The sequence below is a fragment of the Lathamus discolor genome, chromosome 2 (assembly GCF_037157495.1).
Source record: "Lathamus discolor isolate bLatDis1 chromosome 2, bLatDis1.hap1, whole genome shotgun sequence".
Classification (NCBI taxonomy): domain Eukaryota; kingdom Metazoa; phylum Chordata; class Aves; order Psittaciformes; family Psittacidae; genus Lathamus; species Lathamus discolor.
In genome coordinates, this window is record NC_088885.1 from 55,922,739 (window position 1) to 55,939,081 (window position 16,343).

At 43.5% G+C, this 16,343-nt stretch overlaps 1 protein-coding gene across 1 annotated transcript in view; it reads right to left on the minus strand.

The window, feature by feature from the left end:
- Positions 1-3,611, minus strand: part of CRHR2 (corticotropin releasing hormone receptor 2) — a 149,480-nt gene extending 145,869 nt beyond the window's left edge. The window contains exon 1 of the mRNA XM_065669265.1: positions 3,471-3,611. Within this exon, the coding sequence (XP_065525337.1) occupies positions 3,471-3,536 (66 nt within the window). The 5' untranslated portion in view covers positions 3,537-3,611. The remainder of the gene's footprint in view (positions 1-3,470) is intronic.
- Between the last annotated feature and the right edge of the window lie 12,732 nt (positions 3,612-16,343).

Genomic DNA, 16,343 nt, shown 5'->3' on the forward strand with positions numbered 1-16,343 from the left:
CCTAAGCTAATAAATCAAACGGTGCAAAGGTCTGTTTTAAGTACTTAATCATTTATACTGTTAAATTTTTAGAATGGTTCCTGGCCACATTTTTGCCCCAGGCAATGTAGTGGTATCTCAGACAGCTCCCAGAACGATCTGGGAGTTAGGCTGCACCATAGACCATTCTTAATTGGCAACTTGCACAACATCTCCCCGTTTTAGAAGTTGAAGGAGCTTAACAGTATGGGCACAAGCCACACTGTGATATTTGGCCTGAAGGCTGAAGAGCTGTCCTGGCAATTTTAATGTACTAGTGGAGCTACAAGCTATGAGGCTGAAATTGAACTAGACCTGATAGAGCACACTCTGTGATGAGATACCTGCACCATCTTGCTCCACCAGCTTCAGCAGAGGCATGCAAGAAGCACGGCAGGCACAACTGCACTCTGGTTTGCAACACAAAGGCCACAGCATTCAGAGGACTTAATCATTATTTCTCCTCCAGTCTTGACAGAATAATAACATGTAAGAAGATGCCTTATAGGAATAAAAGCTAAAGGCTGCTTTCTTTCCAGCTAACAGCAGCTATGAATACCACTGAAATGTTTCATGGCAAAACCACCAGTCAGCCAGCATCAGCTGTTCCTCCATGCATGCAACTACCTCCTTCAGACATCCAGGAATTACCACAAGATGGCTATAATTTAAACCCTGACAAAATACTACACCAGGAAAGGCTTCTCCCAAAGAGATGTTTATGTTGCATTAATTCCCAGTAGGACAGAGTTTTGACAGCCTCAGACCAGGAATATTATTTAACTTGTCACCACTGGATGATGTACTCAAAATGCTCTGGTTGTGTTAACAGCTTCAGGAAAGCATATGAATTATAGCACGCTTTGCTTTTGCTTTTGATGAATAATCCCCCCTCCAAATTACATGAACCCACCAAGGACTGTTTAACAAAATGCCAAAAGATTAATTTGCCTTTGTTTATGGTTTGTTTGTTTGTTTTCCCGTTTAAGTAAATGCATTTTCCAGCGTATTCTATGTACAGAAACCCTTTAAAGAGAACATAAATCTCAGATCCTGCTCTGCAAGTCTTCACCCTTTGGCTGACCAGTCCTGTGAAGTCTGACAGGTTATTTGCACCAGCGTTTTCATGTGGCTGATCTAATTCTGTGCAAGAAAGTTGCCTCATTTCATAGGTGTTGTAAAGCTGCAGTTCCTGTCAAACACAACTGCTCAGCTGCTGTGAAAAATTAAGCTTTCTTAATTACATAAGGGCCTGCCCCCATAAGCAGCTGTGCCTTTTCTCAAATCCACAAATGCGAGTAAAGCCATTGACTTCGAGTCAACTTTCAAGTGTTTTCAAGTTAAACAGGAATTTAAGAGCTTTGGACTTGAGCCAAAGCTTTAAAAACATTGCTCTTAAGCTTCTTGGTGCAGTTTTGTCCAGCTGTAAAGCAGAGATAAAGATTTACCAACAACATTTTGGGGTGAAAACACACCCCCCAAAACCAGGAAAAGCTCCGGTTTTGCTACCACTGAAGCAACAAGAGCTGTTCTATACAAGAGGCTGAAGATCGGCTTCCAACATATTATTTCTATGTACTGCATAGGCGTACACACAAGTCTCTATCAGACACAAGTATGCTACATCCAAACAAGCTCCTCTCTAAGCACACTCAGAATCATAGAATCATAGAACAGTTAGGGTTGGAAAGGACCTTAAGATCACCTAGTTCCAACCCCCCTGCCATGGACAAGGACAAATACACTCAAAGTACACATTTCGCTCAGACCAAACACATTTTATGGAAACTTGACATTTTGATTCGTAATCTGCACCACTTTTTTCTTTTCTTTCCTTCAAAGCAGCTGTTATGAGCTGTTATAAGCAGCAATGTAACTACCGAAATGCACAGAAATAAGTCAAATGCAAAGTTACAGAGGAACTGGAAAACTGTCCATGGATTACATCTACAGAGGAAGCACATTTTTTTGATTAATTGATAAACAATTAGTCTGGCAGCTCTTGGTACCTGGGTACTTTTGGTCGCTTCACTGACAGGAAGTCCCCCTCTCTGAACATAAACTGAAATATTTTCATGGACCAAAAGGAATCAATATGGGAAAACAGAGGCTGGAGGAGAAGCAGGACTAAGAAACAAAGATTAGGAAGAACTGGTTTTGGACTGAAAACAACAAGTGTGTAGACCATGCCACTCTGATCCCGTATGTGCTGATCTCTGGGGAAAAAAAGGCACTGGCAAAGCTGAGAAAATATTCTCTGTTGTCTAAGAAACTGCAATGCTTCTACAATTAAATTGCTGCTTGCTTTTGGAGCCTTTTCCTGACCTGGCTTCCCTCTATCTTTCTTTGTAAATTAAAGAGGAAAACAAAACAAAACAACAACAATAACAACAAAAGAACATAAGGCAATAGAACAGATTATTTCTTTTTACTCTAAGGAAACGTTAAAGATGGGCCAGTGACACCACCATCCAGAAGGATCGCTGCCTCTTTTTAATGCTGCGAGAACAGCCTTTATGGATTCTGTGCAAGATCAATGTACCTCCTCCTTAATCTCACATTTGTTTCTCAGGTATGATTTACCACACTTGAAACTACCACTTAAAACAATCAAGTCACCAAAGAAGTTAGTCTGACTTAGGAGTGTGGGCTGGGAAAGCTGCTTGAAGTCCAGTCTGACACAGGCCAATCTTATCTTCAGCATCATCCAGGGGGAAGTTTTTGAGGAAAAAAGACCAGGAGGAAAAGCCTCCCCTAGATTTCACTCAGAAGAAAGTGGGAGCAAATACTTGGATGGATGCGTGGGCTGAGCCCTGCCCTTCGCCAGTGCTGTTGGCTGATCCCTGCGGTGAAAGAGCGACCGATGTTGAGCACATGCTGCAAAAAGCCGGGAATTACGGGCACTTGCCACGGCCACGCAGTGCTGGGCTGAACGGTGGCAGGAAAACTCCCTTCCCCTGGGGCAGGGAGCTGGAACACCAGTGGGGACCCTGTGCTGGACCTCTTCTGGCAAGGAAAGGGGACAGGAAGGAGCCTGTGTCACAGCGAAGGCGACACCAAGAAGGACCACGGTTCAGCCCAGGGGCTCTGAGGGGACCATAGGGGAGCAGCCACAGGGAGAGGGTGTTTCTGCGCCTGGAGACGGATGGGACCTGTAAGGGAGCAGGCAACGGTCACCGGGACGGATTCCTCAGCACTCGGGGCGGGCGGGACTCGTGCGGGAGCGGTAACGGTCTCCGTCCCGCAGCGCCCGGGGACGGACAGCATCTGTCAGAGAGCGGGTATCGGCCGCCAGGACGGGGTCTCAGAGCCCGGAACGAGCGGGACCTGAGAGAGCGCGGGTGACGGCCACAGAGACGGACCTCTCCGCACAGACCGAGCGGATCGCCCCCCCCGCCCCCCCTCCCTGCCCTCCCTGCCCCGCACCACCCTTTCGCGGCCTCGGCACTTACGGGCAGGAGCAGGAGCGCGGCGGCCGCCGCCGCCGGGAGGCTGCGCTGCGGCGCCCGCCCCGCCATGGGGCCGCCGGGGCTGGGGGGGTTCCTCCCAGGGGCCGGCGCTGCCCGCTCAGCCGGAGTCTCCGCGCTGGCCCGGCGCTGGCATCTCCCCCCCGCTGCTGCCCTTGACCCCTGCCCGCCGCCGAGGAGCCAGCCCCAGCGCCGCCGGCGCGTCCCAGGGCAAACCCCCGTGAGGGAGGGAGGGAGGGAGGGAGCCAAGCCCGCCCTCCGCCCAGGATGCCTCGGCGATGGAGGCGGCTGGGGGAAAGCGACCCTCAAAGCTTCCAGAAGCAAGGAAGACCTTCCTCTCCCACCGCACTGAACGCAAGAGGGATTCCCGCCTTCGCCAGACACCGAGTGCAATAGGGACTTCCCTGCCCATGGTCTTCTACAATCAATGGGGTAACGCCCTCCTCAAGCACTAAGTGCAATGAAGATCCCTTTTCCCAAGCACTGGGTGCAATGAGAACACCTTCCACACAAGCCTCCAGAAATGACGGGGATCCTCCTCTTCCACCACCCCCCATATACTGGGCACTCGATTGTCGCAAAGTTCCCGGGAATAAGAGCATTCCCGTTGCCCGGTTACTAGGTGCAGTGGATACCCCTTTCCAAAGTTCGGTGCAATGCAGATACCACACAATCCTCCAGAAGCAATATGAATTCCTCCACCACCACCTCTTCCTGCCAGGCGTTAGGTGCAATGGTAACTCCACTGTCCATAAACTTTCAGGAGCAACAAGTTTCCCCCACTGCCCCAGGCACAAGGTGCCTTGTCGACTTTCTGTAAGCCTCGAGAAGGCATGGGGAACCCTCCGTGACACCGTGTGCAATGTGAACCACCTACCAATCCTCCAGGAGCAAGGGAACACACACACACCCCCCACATCCCCCCCAGCCCTGGATGCAATGTTACTAGGAGCAGTGAGGACCTTCACCTCCAAGATAATGAGGAGCAAGTCTCCAGGCTTCCCGCGTAGCCAGCTAAAGGGTTCCTGTGTGTTGGTCACTGAACTCATCAGCACACCTTCCCTAAAATCTCCAAGCCTGTGGGGCATCCCTTTTGCTGCTTCCCGGCTGGAATGGGAAGCCCTTTCTTCCTCAGCACCAAGCCTTGTAAGACATCACAACATGTACACCCTCCTAGCCAGGCAAACCAAAATCAGCTTCTGTGACAGTTCCTTGTGCATTTGGTCTCTGAACAGGAGACATTTGTCCTGCTGTTCTCATCTATGGATACTTGCCAGGCTAGACCCCTATGCAAGCAAAGGCAGAACAAGGTCACCCTGTAACATCATGCCATATTCACACTGACACACTTCCCCAAGGGGCTTCTGGTTCTCTGCCCTATTGCCCTGGGTGTTGGTGGTGGTAAGGGAATTGGAGTCTTACAGATTTGGACTTCCGACCCTCCTGAGGCCCATAAATTTCTGGGTTTAACAGAGACTGACTACTCCCTGCCTTCTGCATCCAGCCAGGCCTCTCCATACAATGGGTGCAGCTGTAGTATTGTTGTGACTGATTGTGACTGTTGGGACCAGGCCAGCCCCTGTTCCTCACAGTGCCAGCACTGAGCCTAGTAAGATTCTTTTTTAACTCTGCTCCATGCCGTCTATCCAGAAGACAGCTAGCTGTGCTGCAGATCACAGTCTGTACCTGTCCACAGCTGGAACTGTACCCTCCAGCTGTGTCCTGTGGCACACAAGCCTCAGTCACAGTTCTTGAGCTGGAGCAGACATGACATGTGCCTTCCCAGCCCAGCTGCTGGATTTCCACAGGGAGCAGTGTCATACATTGCCCATCAGAAGTGATGGACAAAGCCTGCTCTAGTCACCTGCTGCCAACAATTGCCTTTCAGGGAGGTGGAGCCTTTTCCTCCCTGAGACATTGCCTTTCCACCACCTTCCTTGTTTGTTTTTTTAATCAAAATCGATTGGCATAAAGGTTGTGGTGACAGGGAAGAAAGAGTTCCAATGAATTCTCAGTGTTTGTAAAAGCTTAGCAAGCCTTACTTAGAAGCAAAGTACTTGGACATCTTTCTTTAGGGTCCTGCTGAATTATTTAAGTTTTTGTCATTTGCTCAGAAAGTCACAAAACCAACAGTTTCTTATCCTGTCTAAAGCATCTACAAGGAGGCTTACATCCCTAATTCCATGCAGCAATCCCACTTAATACAGGGTGAGTATCACAGCAAGGAGAAGGGCACTTATAAGCACTGGAGGACCTGGGATCCTCCTAACACACTGACAAAGTTTTCAAAAAGCAGCATTATTTTCTTTTTTTCCACTAGTTATTCAACTTCTGAATTCATTTGAATATCTGAGCCTGCCTGGTGTTTTCCTCCCGTCAGTTGCACACCAATATTTGTTTCCTTTCATTATTAAAAGAAAACAAAACCATAACCCAAAGTTGCATGCTTGCAATTAATATGAATGCTTTCATGTAAATGCAAAAGAAGGAATAAATACAGCACAGTTTTTTATTGCATTTAAACATCAACCTCCAGGACTGGAAACTCACACGCAACAGGATTACATGAATTCATGCGAATTGGTAAAGGAAGCCTGAAGCTGCATGTGCACAGACATAGGTCAACTGCCCTGAAACCAGAAAGGTTTTCCAGCATGCTGCTCCATGACTTTCTGTTATGATTTATCTCTGCTTATTGTGCTGTCCAGAGCCTCATGTTAAAAGCTATATTGAAACAGAAAAAAAACATCCCCCAGTTGTGATTAAGGATTAAACAAATCATTCCCTCAGTCTCATTTTCAGCACTTTTCCCCTTATAGCTGATTGCAAAGTCTAACCAAAGCCTTTCGTTGACTGTGTTGCTTATAAGTTCCCTCCCCTTCAGATCCCCTTATGTTCTTTAAGGACTGAGCTCATGTTGCAGCTTTCCCTTCAGTCATGGTGTGCCTGGGGACTCTTTTCCCAGTCATCTCCTTTTATAAAACTTGTGGGATCATTCATCAAACTGTCTGGCTTTATGGGTGAAATTGGTCAAAGACTTAAAATAGAGAGATATATATAGACACAGATATCCACACACACTCGTGCATGTGGATATGGCATATGAAACATAAGCCTTGTTCTTTTAGGGAACAGACTAAGACCTATGAGATCAATACACAGAGATTCAGTAATGCAGCAGAAGAACATGACAATTTTTATCAGTTGGATAGAGGGAGTCTCCATATGGAATCATGGCATGGATCCAACTGTTCATTGCTTGTCTTGCCCAAATGAATTCCAGATATTGCTTGCAACCATGCCCATACAAGGACGACTCACCCTTGCTTTTTTTTGGTGCTGTGTTTTTTTTCTTTTTTAAGCTCCTTAAATGACTTACCAACTTTAAGCCTGCAAGTATACCCACTGCTGTCAGTGGAGAAACTGTACAGAAAGTATCCTCACTGGAGGAAGGGTATGGCCAGCTCTTGGTGTAATATCGAATGCAATAAGGCCCTTGCTGTGTCTGTAACCCTGAGGAGTTTCTACAATACAACTAAGTAACATGATGAACAGTTTTAATAATAACCAGAAATATCACACTAGGTGTAAGTACCTAAAGGTTAAAATCAGACTGAATCAGGTGCCAAATTTGTATCTCTGAAATATTGGATGACCTCTCAGAGGGATGAGATGTCTTTCAGTTAACAGGAATCAGTAGAAAATATTAAATATGTCCCTCTAGGTGAGATCCAGAGTCCTATGGATGTGTTAACAGGAGAGCATTATCAGGGATAACATGGAGAGGGACTTTTTGCAAGGACATGTAGTGACAGGACAGCGGCTAATGGCTTCAGACTGGCAAAGGGTGGATTTAAATCAGATCTGAGGAAGAAGCTCTTCCCTGTGAGGCTGGTGAGCCACTGGCACAGGTTGCCTAGGGAAGCTGCAGCTGCCATTCCTGGCAGTGTTCAAGGCCAGGCTGGATGGGGCTTTGAGCAACCTGGTTTAGTGGAAGGTGTCCCTGCCCATGGCAGTTGGGGAGAAACCAAATCGGCTTTAAGGTCCCTTCCAACCCAAACCATTCTATGATACGATTCTATGACATAATTGGACTGCTCATATGCAAAGTGAGGTACCATGAGTCTTAAGCAATAGGTCAGTTTCTTGTGGCTGAGCTCCAGCTGCTTCATCTGTCCTATGAGCATCTTGAATGAGCACACTCTTTACCTCCTCTGGAAGTTAAACCTGGACTGAAGAAGCTCTGGCATAAGGAAGAGATGAGTATGTGTTGATCACAGACATATGTTTCGATGCAGAGAGGTGCTTGGAATTTTTGCTAGACCCTCAGGGGATTGAAACATCCAAAGAGCCTGAGTTCATTCCAAAGAGCCTGGGTTCAGTTTCTGACCCTAGTCTCAACCTCTACTTAGGTTCTCTCGACACTCAGTATAAAATGCAGGGTTTACTCCTATTGTGGGCAATCAAATGATGCAGGTTTTGGGGGAAGGTGGACAGTCTGGGTCCCCCTTGGTTTTAGCTCTGTCATGCAGGATCTAAGTGGATTCATTTTTAAGTATGTATCAGAGGTTTTATTCATCCCTTAAGCTAATAAAGTTAAACTACTTCCAGAGATGTGACAGCAGAAAACTAGAGACCTCTGAAAGTGCTATACTGCCCTGTCCCCTTTTGACTGCATAAATTTCAGCTCTGTTTCAAAGAGGCAGGTGAATTGATATAGGTGTACTAGAACTGAAAAAGGTCAGGCTGGGCAAAGGAATGGGAGAAGTCCCACCTGCTCATTGCAGAGTGAGCAAATGCCACGATAACATTTGAAATGAGAATAATGTCTGCAAGGGAGCAAAGTTAGCTGGAAGGTTCTTATTAATAATGAATGTAATGGCTTCTGGAGTAATGGTGGGTCAGAGTTGGTAATGAGCACTGCACAGGATAACAGAAATCACTCTGACAAAGTAAAGGCACATAGTTTCTTCCTCTTCATTAAGTTAGTACTCGCAATTACACTTGAATGAAGAATACAAGTAGGATGGAGGAGAAAATGGTGATATTTAAAGAAAGTTCCATTGTTTGAAATGGTTCCTAATAGTGAAGTCTCTGGGGTATAGTATAAACCTTGAGACTGGGGGAGAGGAGGAAAATGAGGTGGCAGTATTACCCCTTAGGCATAAAATAGATTTTCTGGCTTTCTTTACCGTGGAACTCATGTGGACGCTCTATTCTCATGGAATAACACAGAGCTTTTCCTTGTGACTGTATGCCCAGCTTAGTGTCTTGCACATCCTATTGCCAAGACAATGCAATCGTCTTATCGCTTCCCAAGAGCCCCATAAACCTAAGCTACCATCAAGCCCATGTGGGCTGGGCAAAGTGTTCTGGTGGCTGCATTAAGACAGAAGCTCCTCTTTCCTTAGCTGGCTGGGGGACAGCAAAGCTGCCACATCAGGTGATGCCAATATGGGCACATTGCAGCCAGACTTTCAGGTGCCTTGCTCCAGCTGACAGGCATGCTGAGAAGAGCAACTGGCAGCCTGGACACCATTGCTCTGAGGGTATCCCCAAGATCTCTGGAAAAGGAGTTCCAAAGACAAATTCCTTGTCCAGAGGAGCAGACATGGAGCCTCCTCTCAGCCCAGGACCTTCCCCAGAGGGAAAACAAAGGCTATACATCCCAGCAAGATTTTAAGATCAGGTGTCCCACCTGGAGCAAGGGAGAGAGAGAAAATCCTATCACAGACCACAACTGTTATTAAATCGTCACTCTTACTAGGGGTGTTCTGTTGTTATCTTGTGGAAGAGACTGTAGGCATCAGCACCTGTCAGATCTTTCATCCAAATATCTGTGAGTATTGACTGCAGGACAACACTTTTTCCTTCACTTTTCTCTAGGTGAAAAAGTACCTGTGCCAATATACTCCTAGCTAGTTCATATCATTTGTGATGGGAGGCTAGCTGGACGTGGCAGGAAGGGGCTGAAAAAAGATAGCCAGACCAGGATCTGCTGCAGAGAGATGATTACCAGAACAGAGGAAACATGGAGAGATTTGTGCCATGTACTTATTGATACAGCTATCTCTGTATTTCATCTTCCAAGGTGTCTTCCTTCCATGGTTTCTTTGGTTATCCAAGAAATTATTCCTGTGCCTCACTGGGAGGATAAGTTACTCCTTTTTGCATGGATCACATGAAGAAGGAGGAACAACTACTGATTACACAAATGATGACACAGATCCCCATTCAGGAATTCTTTAGTTGCACTCGCTTTGTCCTATCCATACTTAGCCAAGCGCTGAAACCTCTATAAATATGTGCCATGGTTGAAATTGCTTCAGTGTTACTTTCAAATATGGTTAAATGTATTATCAGAAAATATTTCCTTTTACAAATGGAGGAGGAGGAAAATGTGTCATGAGAGCATCTGCCTAATTTGGTTTCAGATATTCAAGCCACACTGGTACCCTCTAAGTAGATCTGACATTTTGACGGTTCCTCAATATGACTTTATTATTTCCAGATGACTTTCAAGTTACTTCTGTGGAACTAAATTTTGGATTTTCAAATAGCAGAAGAAAAATGTCTTATTTAGTATCTCTCTTCCACTCTTTTATCAGAAATATATACTTTGTTTTGAATTTAGATTACAGTGTCAACCTGCATTTTACCACACTGATGCTCAAAGTGCTCTGGCAATAGACAATCAAATGAAGATTGAGGCCCACACTTTCTGCATCCACCTTTAATCCATTGATGACACTTAAACCTGACTCATCTTTTTTCTGTTACAGTGTTTTCTGCAGAATGTAGTTTTCAGTGTTTTTTCTTAAACTTTGTGTTTGTTTTCCCACTTCACAGGCAGTGTCTTCCAACAATACTTATTCTCCAAGGAGTGATTTTTTTTTTTCATATCAGCAATCTTAAAGAAAGATAAATAACACAGCTTGAGGGCCAAACCCCTGATCTTTTTTACTTGAAATAATTATATAGGTTACTGTAAAGGCCTCAATAAGAACTCTTATTACAATACTTTGGGAACATACAGCATACAAGTGAGAGACTTACTCGTTTGCAGAGAAATCCATATCCCTGGAAGTGTTCAAGGCTAAGTTGCATGGGGCTTGGAAGAACCCATCTATTGGAAGGTGTCCCTGCCCATGGCAGGGGGAAATTGGACCCAGGTGATCTTTAAGGTCCCTTCCAACCCAAACCGTTCTGTGATTCTATGGTTGACAGTTTGTGTATTCTCAGCCCATCACAAGTCTCAGGGAAACAGACAAGTTAAGGTGTTTAGCTTCTATTTGCTGAGGATTGAGTGTATGCACATGGCAGGTGACTGCAGCCAGAACATGGTAATTCAATTAGGTTTTCACTGATTTCCCTAAATTTCAGTCTGCCATTTTTGACATGCTTCATCATTGCCTTTGAAAGCTTCCTTGCTGAAGTGCAGTTTCACCAGATGAAGTTTTGAGAGGATCCTTCCCTTGAGCAGGCTGCTCTGAATTCTTTGAGGTCTCAATTATTTTAGTAGCTGTGTTGTCAGCAATTTATGACCCCAGAACTGCCAAGTCACTTTAGGATTTCCTTGTGGAGGATTATCACAGCATCACACTCAGCATGTCAGGAATTTCCTTGCAAAAACTTTTTGCCAATGCAATGTTTGTTTTATTTCTTGCCATCATCTGACAACACTGCTCACTTAGCATTTGTAATGAAATATTTGAAAATCACTTGGTTTTTGGTTTGTTTTGTTTTTTGGGTTTTTTTTTTTTCTTCCAGGAACTTTGCAAGCTCTCTGGAAGCTCGCAGCAGAGCAAACAAACAAGCAAAAAATGATCATGATATTTCCTCACATACTTGCCTGACACTTTAGTGCAGAGGCCTCTAAATTTTGACTCAGCAGGTAAATGAATCAGAAGCAGTTTTACAGATATTCTTTTGTCCATCCAGCAATAACACTCCAATTCTACACTTTGTAGCCATGTGGATTTCAGTGAAGTAATACTGGAATACTCATAGAAGAACCAGGCTCAGAGGGTGGAAGAATTCAACTGTCATCATAATTTATCTCTTTTCATCTTAGCCTAATATTACTATGTCATCCTGAAGAAAAGCATCACTCTTTTCCCAGGAATAACTGCCTTCTAATTTGGATTGTGCTTGCTGTGTTTTTTCCATTCTGGGTGCCTAAAGTTAGCCAATTGAAGCCATATTGGGCATGTAAACATATGCATTTGTGTGTAAGTACCAGCCTTACTTCAGCAGGCTAAGTATATACATAAAATGTGCTAGAATTAGACAGAGAAGTCCAGCTTTACTTTACAGCACCTTAAACTCAGTGTGTACAGTTAGTCTGTTGACTCAAATCCCAGTTGTTTCTCCCCTTGACTAAGAAAGGAGCTGAGAGCAGTGAGTTCAGATGGGAACAGCTGCCTTGTAGATAGCTGAAGTTAGATGAGATTAATTCCAGACAATCTTTCATGAGAGAAGAAATTACACTGCAAGTTTTATTAGTTGCCATATACTTAGCTGTTCATTGCCACAGCATTATGACAGTTTTATAAAGACTGAAGATCTGGTCCAACACACTTAAATCCTTACTGAGAGGCATCATCTTTAGGCATGACAGAATTTGATTGCTGATGCCCATCTTGTTCACTGCAATTAATTAGTGACACCTTTGGCAATACTTCCCAATAATGAACATCTGTCTCACAGAATCTGAATCAAAGCTGCATGTGTTGCCTTATTGTATATGAAAGCTTTTACAGGCAGAAGAGCTGTAGGACCTTTTAGTTATTTATGTTAATTTGCTCCTAAATATTGCAACAATCAGCTACAGCAGTTTCAAACTTGATAGCTTTGGGTATGAAATTTTCCAGAGTAATGCTTCGTGCACTCAGTCAGTATCTAATTAAAATACATGCTGGCGGGCTTACTGTGGCTCAGCCAGGATTGCTTGTGTTCATTTCCTTCAGTCCTTCTGATGATCAGTCATAGTCCCTTTCTGCAGGAGTTCTTTGCATCAGATGTCTTTAGCTACAGAAGTCTCTATTTTTACTATGAGTCATTTTGGGGGGCTCACAATGTATTTTACAAAGAAATTATGGCCTTGCATATGCTACCTTAAATTAGGATGGTTCAGCCTTTTCCAGGCTATGTGTCAGTATTGAAACCTCACACCTGAAGGGTTAGATGAAGTTAGCAGTGGGTCCTCTAAAAGATAAGGCTGTGCTCATTATCAGTTAAAAATATTTGGCTTTTGGGGTCCACATACTTTGTTACTAGTTGTAGCCTGATGTTTCCATGGACACTGCAGAAAAGGCGGGGAAGTAGGTGGACCCAGCCTGTAGATTACCAAGGAAAACATCTCATAAAAATGTAAAGTAATTCCTGTAAAATTCTAACACTTTATTCATTTTAGCAGAGATTAAGCTATCCAAGCATTCACAGAAATTTCCTTCCAGCTCTTTAAGGAAGATAAAATATTTTTATGCTGGCTTTTAATTTAAAATCATGCTGAAGTATCTGTGAATGTAGCTAATTCTACTATTAAGATATAAAAGAATAAGTTATGATAGCAGAAACAGGATGCATCATTTCATGCTTATTTATCAGAGAAGTGGTAGCAAAGAACTTCTTTTTTGCTCAGAAATTGAGTTCTCTAGGTATTGGCTGTCAATAAATGCCTTATTACACACTGAGGTATGAAAAGGAAGAAAAAGATTATTGTTAGGGCTAATGCAATTTACACCTTAATGAAAACAGAGGCAGAGAGATTGAGTTAAAGGCATCTGCAGTTCCAGTGCTTAAGGGTATGTAATTTCTGTCGTGTTTGTCTTTTTTTTTTCAGGTGGAAAGGGAGCAAGAAACTTTTCCCAGGTAAGTTGATGAGAGCAATTGACTGAATATTGAGATTTTTTTCCAGAAAAAACTAGTTCTAGTCTGTGAAAGACTAAAATTAAATGTATGACATGGTTCAATTTCTCTTCAAGAGTGTTTGACAGACTTAACAAAAACTTTATTCATTCTCATTTGAAATCTTTGAAACATCTGTGTAGAGCATTTAAGGATGGACAGAGTAATATTCCCCAAGTACCTGCACCTGCAATGCTGGCTGAATGGCAGGCTCCACAGACCTTTCTTTCAATCCACATGAACATATTCAGGATGCTGGTGAAGCAATGCAGATACAAACGTGTCCTGAAAACAATGGCTCCTGCATACCAGCCTGTGAATCAGCAATAGGTATGATGATAAAACGCAGCTGGGTTGCAAAATCATGTCATTCTTATAAGGCTTGAATTAAAATTTAGATACCAGTGCAGATGCTGTACAAGAATTCTAAGTTTTATAATATTTCATATATGTTAAAATCTAGACATTTCCTTATATGGAGGCAGAAAACAAGCAGCAGTAATGAAAGCAACAACACTGACATGTAGCATGTTAGCACATCTGTTCTGAGATTGGAAAAAACTCCAATGTGTTTTACATTATTTAAGGAAAAGAGATTCAAAGAGTTCTTAGCAGTGCCACAGGTAACTAATCTATTTAAGAAATAAGCTTGGGGATTTTCTGTACCTCACTGGACAAGTCCCTGAGCCTGACTTTGAAGTCAGCCCTGCTTTGCACAGCAGTTACACTAGACATCTCCAGAGGTTTCTTCCAATCCAAGCTTTTATATGATTCTGTATTCCATAGCTATTTATTTTACATATAGAGGCAGCATTTCTCCTTTGGGAAAATTCTTTCTAGAACTCCTGAGGAGGCAAAAGGTGCAGTTCATTTATCATCAGTACCTATGTGGCGTGTGCTAGGAGCCAGACGTTGAACAGACGTGCTTCACATCCTACTTCCTCAGATACCTGGACTTGCTTTCAACATCCCTCCCTGCCAAGGGTGGTATCAAGCAAATGGGATCAGCAGAAAGCTGAGCAAGTAAACAGTCTGGTCTGGCTCGTGTAAAATTGTGGAGAAGATAAACAGAAATCACAGGGACACAGAAAGAAACACAGACAAAAATACTTTTAAAGAGAGAAAAAGCATTTATGGCACAGGGAGTTCCACACAGCTGACTGAGTCTTCACAAAACACTGCCTACTTCAGAGGTTTCACCCCTTTTCTGGCAGGGGACCATACCTGCCATCTAAATAACTTCTGCAGCAGAGGGAAACAAAAAATAACTGATCCCTTGATCACTCTACCCGGAGAAATCACATTCATCTGCTTTAAGCATCAATCACGATTAAAACAAAGACAGCAGGCTTTAGTCTAATGAGCCAAGTGGGAAAATCCTTTACAGAATAATACTCTAGGTTACAGAAGTAAAACTTAAAAAGAGGAAAGGTCAACCTTAAACATGCCTGACATCTGCCTGTTGTTAATCTGCCACTGAGGTGATGAGTGCTGTAGATGACCCATCTCAGCAGTACCTTTCCCCTGTGGTGCTGTCTTCAACAAGGGCTCGTTTTTGACAGCATCTGTCTTCAGTGATATCCAAGGGGATTCAGAGCAATATCTGGGAATGTCCATTTCTCCTTCCTCCGTTCAGTAAAGGGGACTCACCATGCTAAGCCTATGATGGGTGGCTGTCAGAATGCAAATGGTAGATTATCTCAAATTTGCCAAGCATTAGGATATAATTCTCACACTATGCCAGTCTTTCTGTGTAGGAAGCCCATTGATTTGCAGCCTCCTCTAACCTCTCTCTCCATCCAGCAAGACTTACACTGTGAGGCTTTCCAGGATGTGTGGTTCCCTCAATAATCAGAAACTAAGCAAGCATCAGATATCTTGGAGTCAGGAAAAAAACCCAAACCATAAAATATTTTACTGGCCTAAATGTTTACTGGTCACTAAATGTTTTAATGGTATGCTGGCTTGGGCAAGGGCATGAGAGACAGGAATTAAGGTCTCACATGTTCCACTGTTGATGTGTTTTAAGTCAAGTCTTCTCTTCTTTGCTTTCTCTACCGTAAATTTGGAAAACCCCAAAATGTTTTAACCATAAAATGCAGAATTAGTATGCAAAGCGTGAAGCATATGGTGTTTATACCAACAATAAATATTTTTGTGCTTGTATGACAGGCAGAAAGCTCCTCTTCACCGCATGGTGGGTGCATTGATTACTGACTTTATAGGAGGCAAACTAAAAGCAACTGTTTCTGTGTCTCAACTGTGTAACAATTCTATGGTGAAAGCACAGCTGACCTGTGGACCACACTATGAAACAAAAAGAGCTGTGGGGACAGCTTCTTGTTTTTCTTGCAGCCTTGGTTCTGAATTTTTCATTTTGTGTATTCTTATGTCCAATATGTTACAATAACCAGTATGACTGAGGACCACTGGCATAAGGCCACAAGGATTAATATAACCAGGTAATCCAATCTTAATGAGGTTTTAAAAGGAGCTTGACAGTAGTACACAAGCACTTATTAGATGTATGGCTTGTCTGTGATTACTGAAGCATGCAAAGAATGTTATTAATAGGTCTGCAGGCAGGTGAATAGGTCTGCAGTCTTTGGATTAATTTCATCTAGGAACAGGCAGTGGTGTTTTAAGTAAGTGGAAACTTCAATGACAAACATGTTGATAAACTTTCCAAGAACCTGAGGAAACGCAGCAGTGGCAAATGGATAAGGACAAATGTGTTGGGTAAACATTCGTATCTCAGACTCATCCTTCAAGCACATCTGCTCCAATCACCTCAAGTTCACAAACCACCACAGATAAACACACACCGTCTTTCCATAATGAAAGTCTGAAATGCTATACCTGAATCACCAACTGTGAGAAAGCATAAATGATTATGAAAAAACCTCCCAACAAAACTGCAGTGAACAGAAAATGCAGATGCCATGGCCT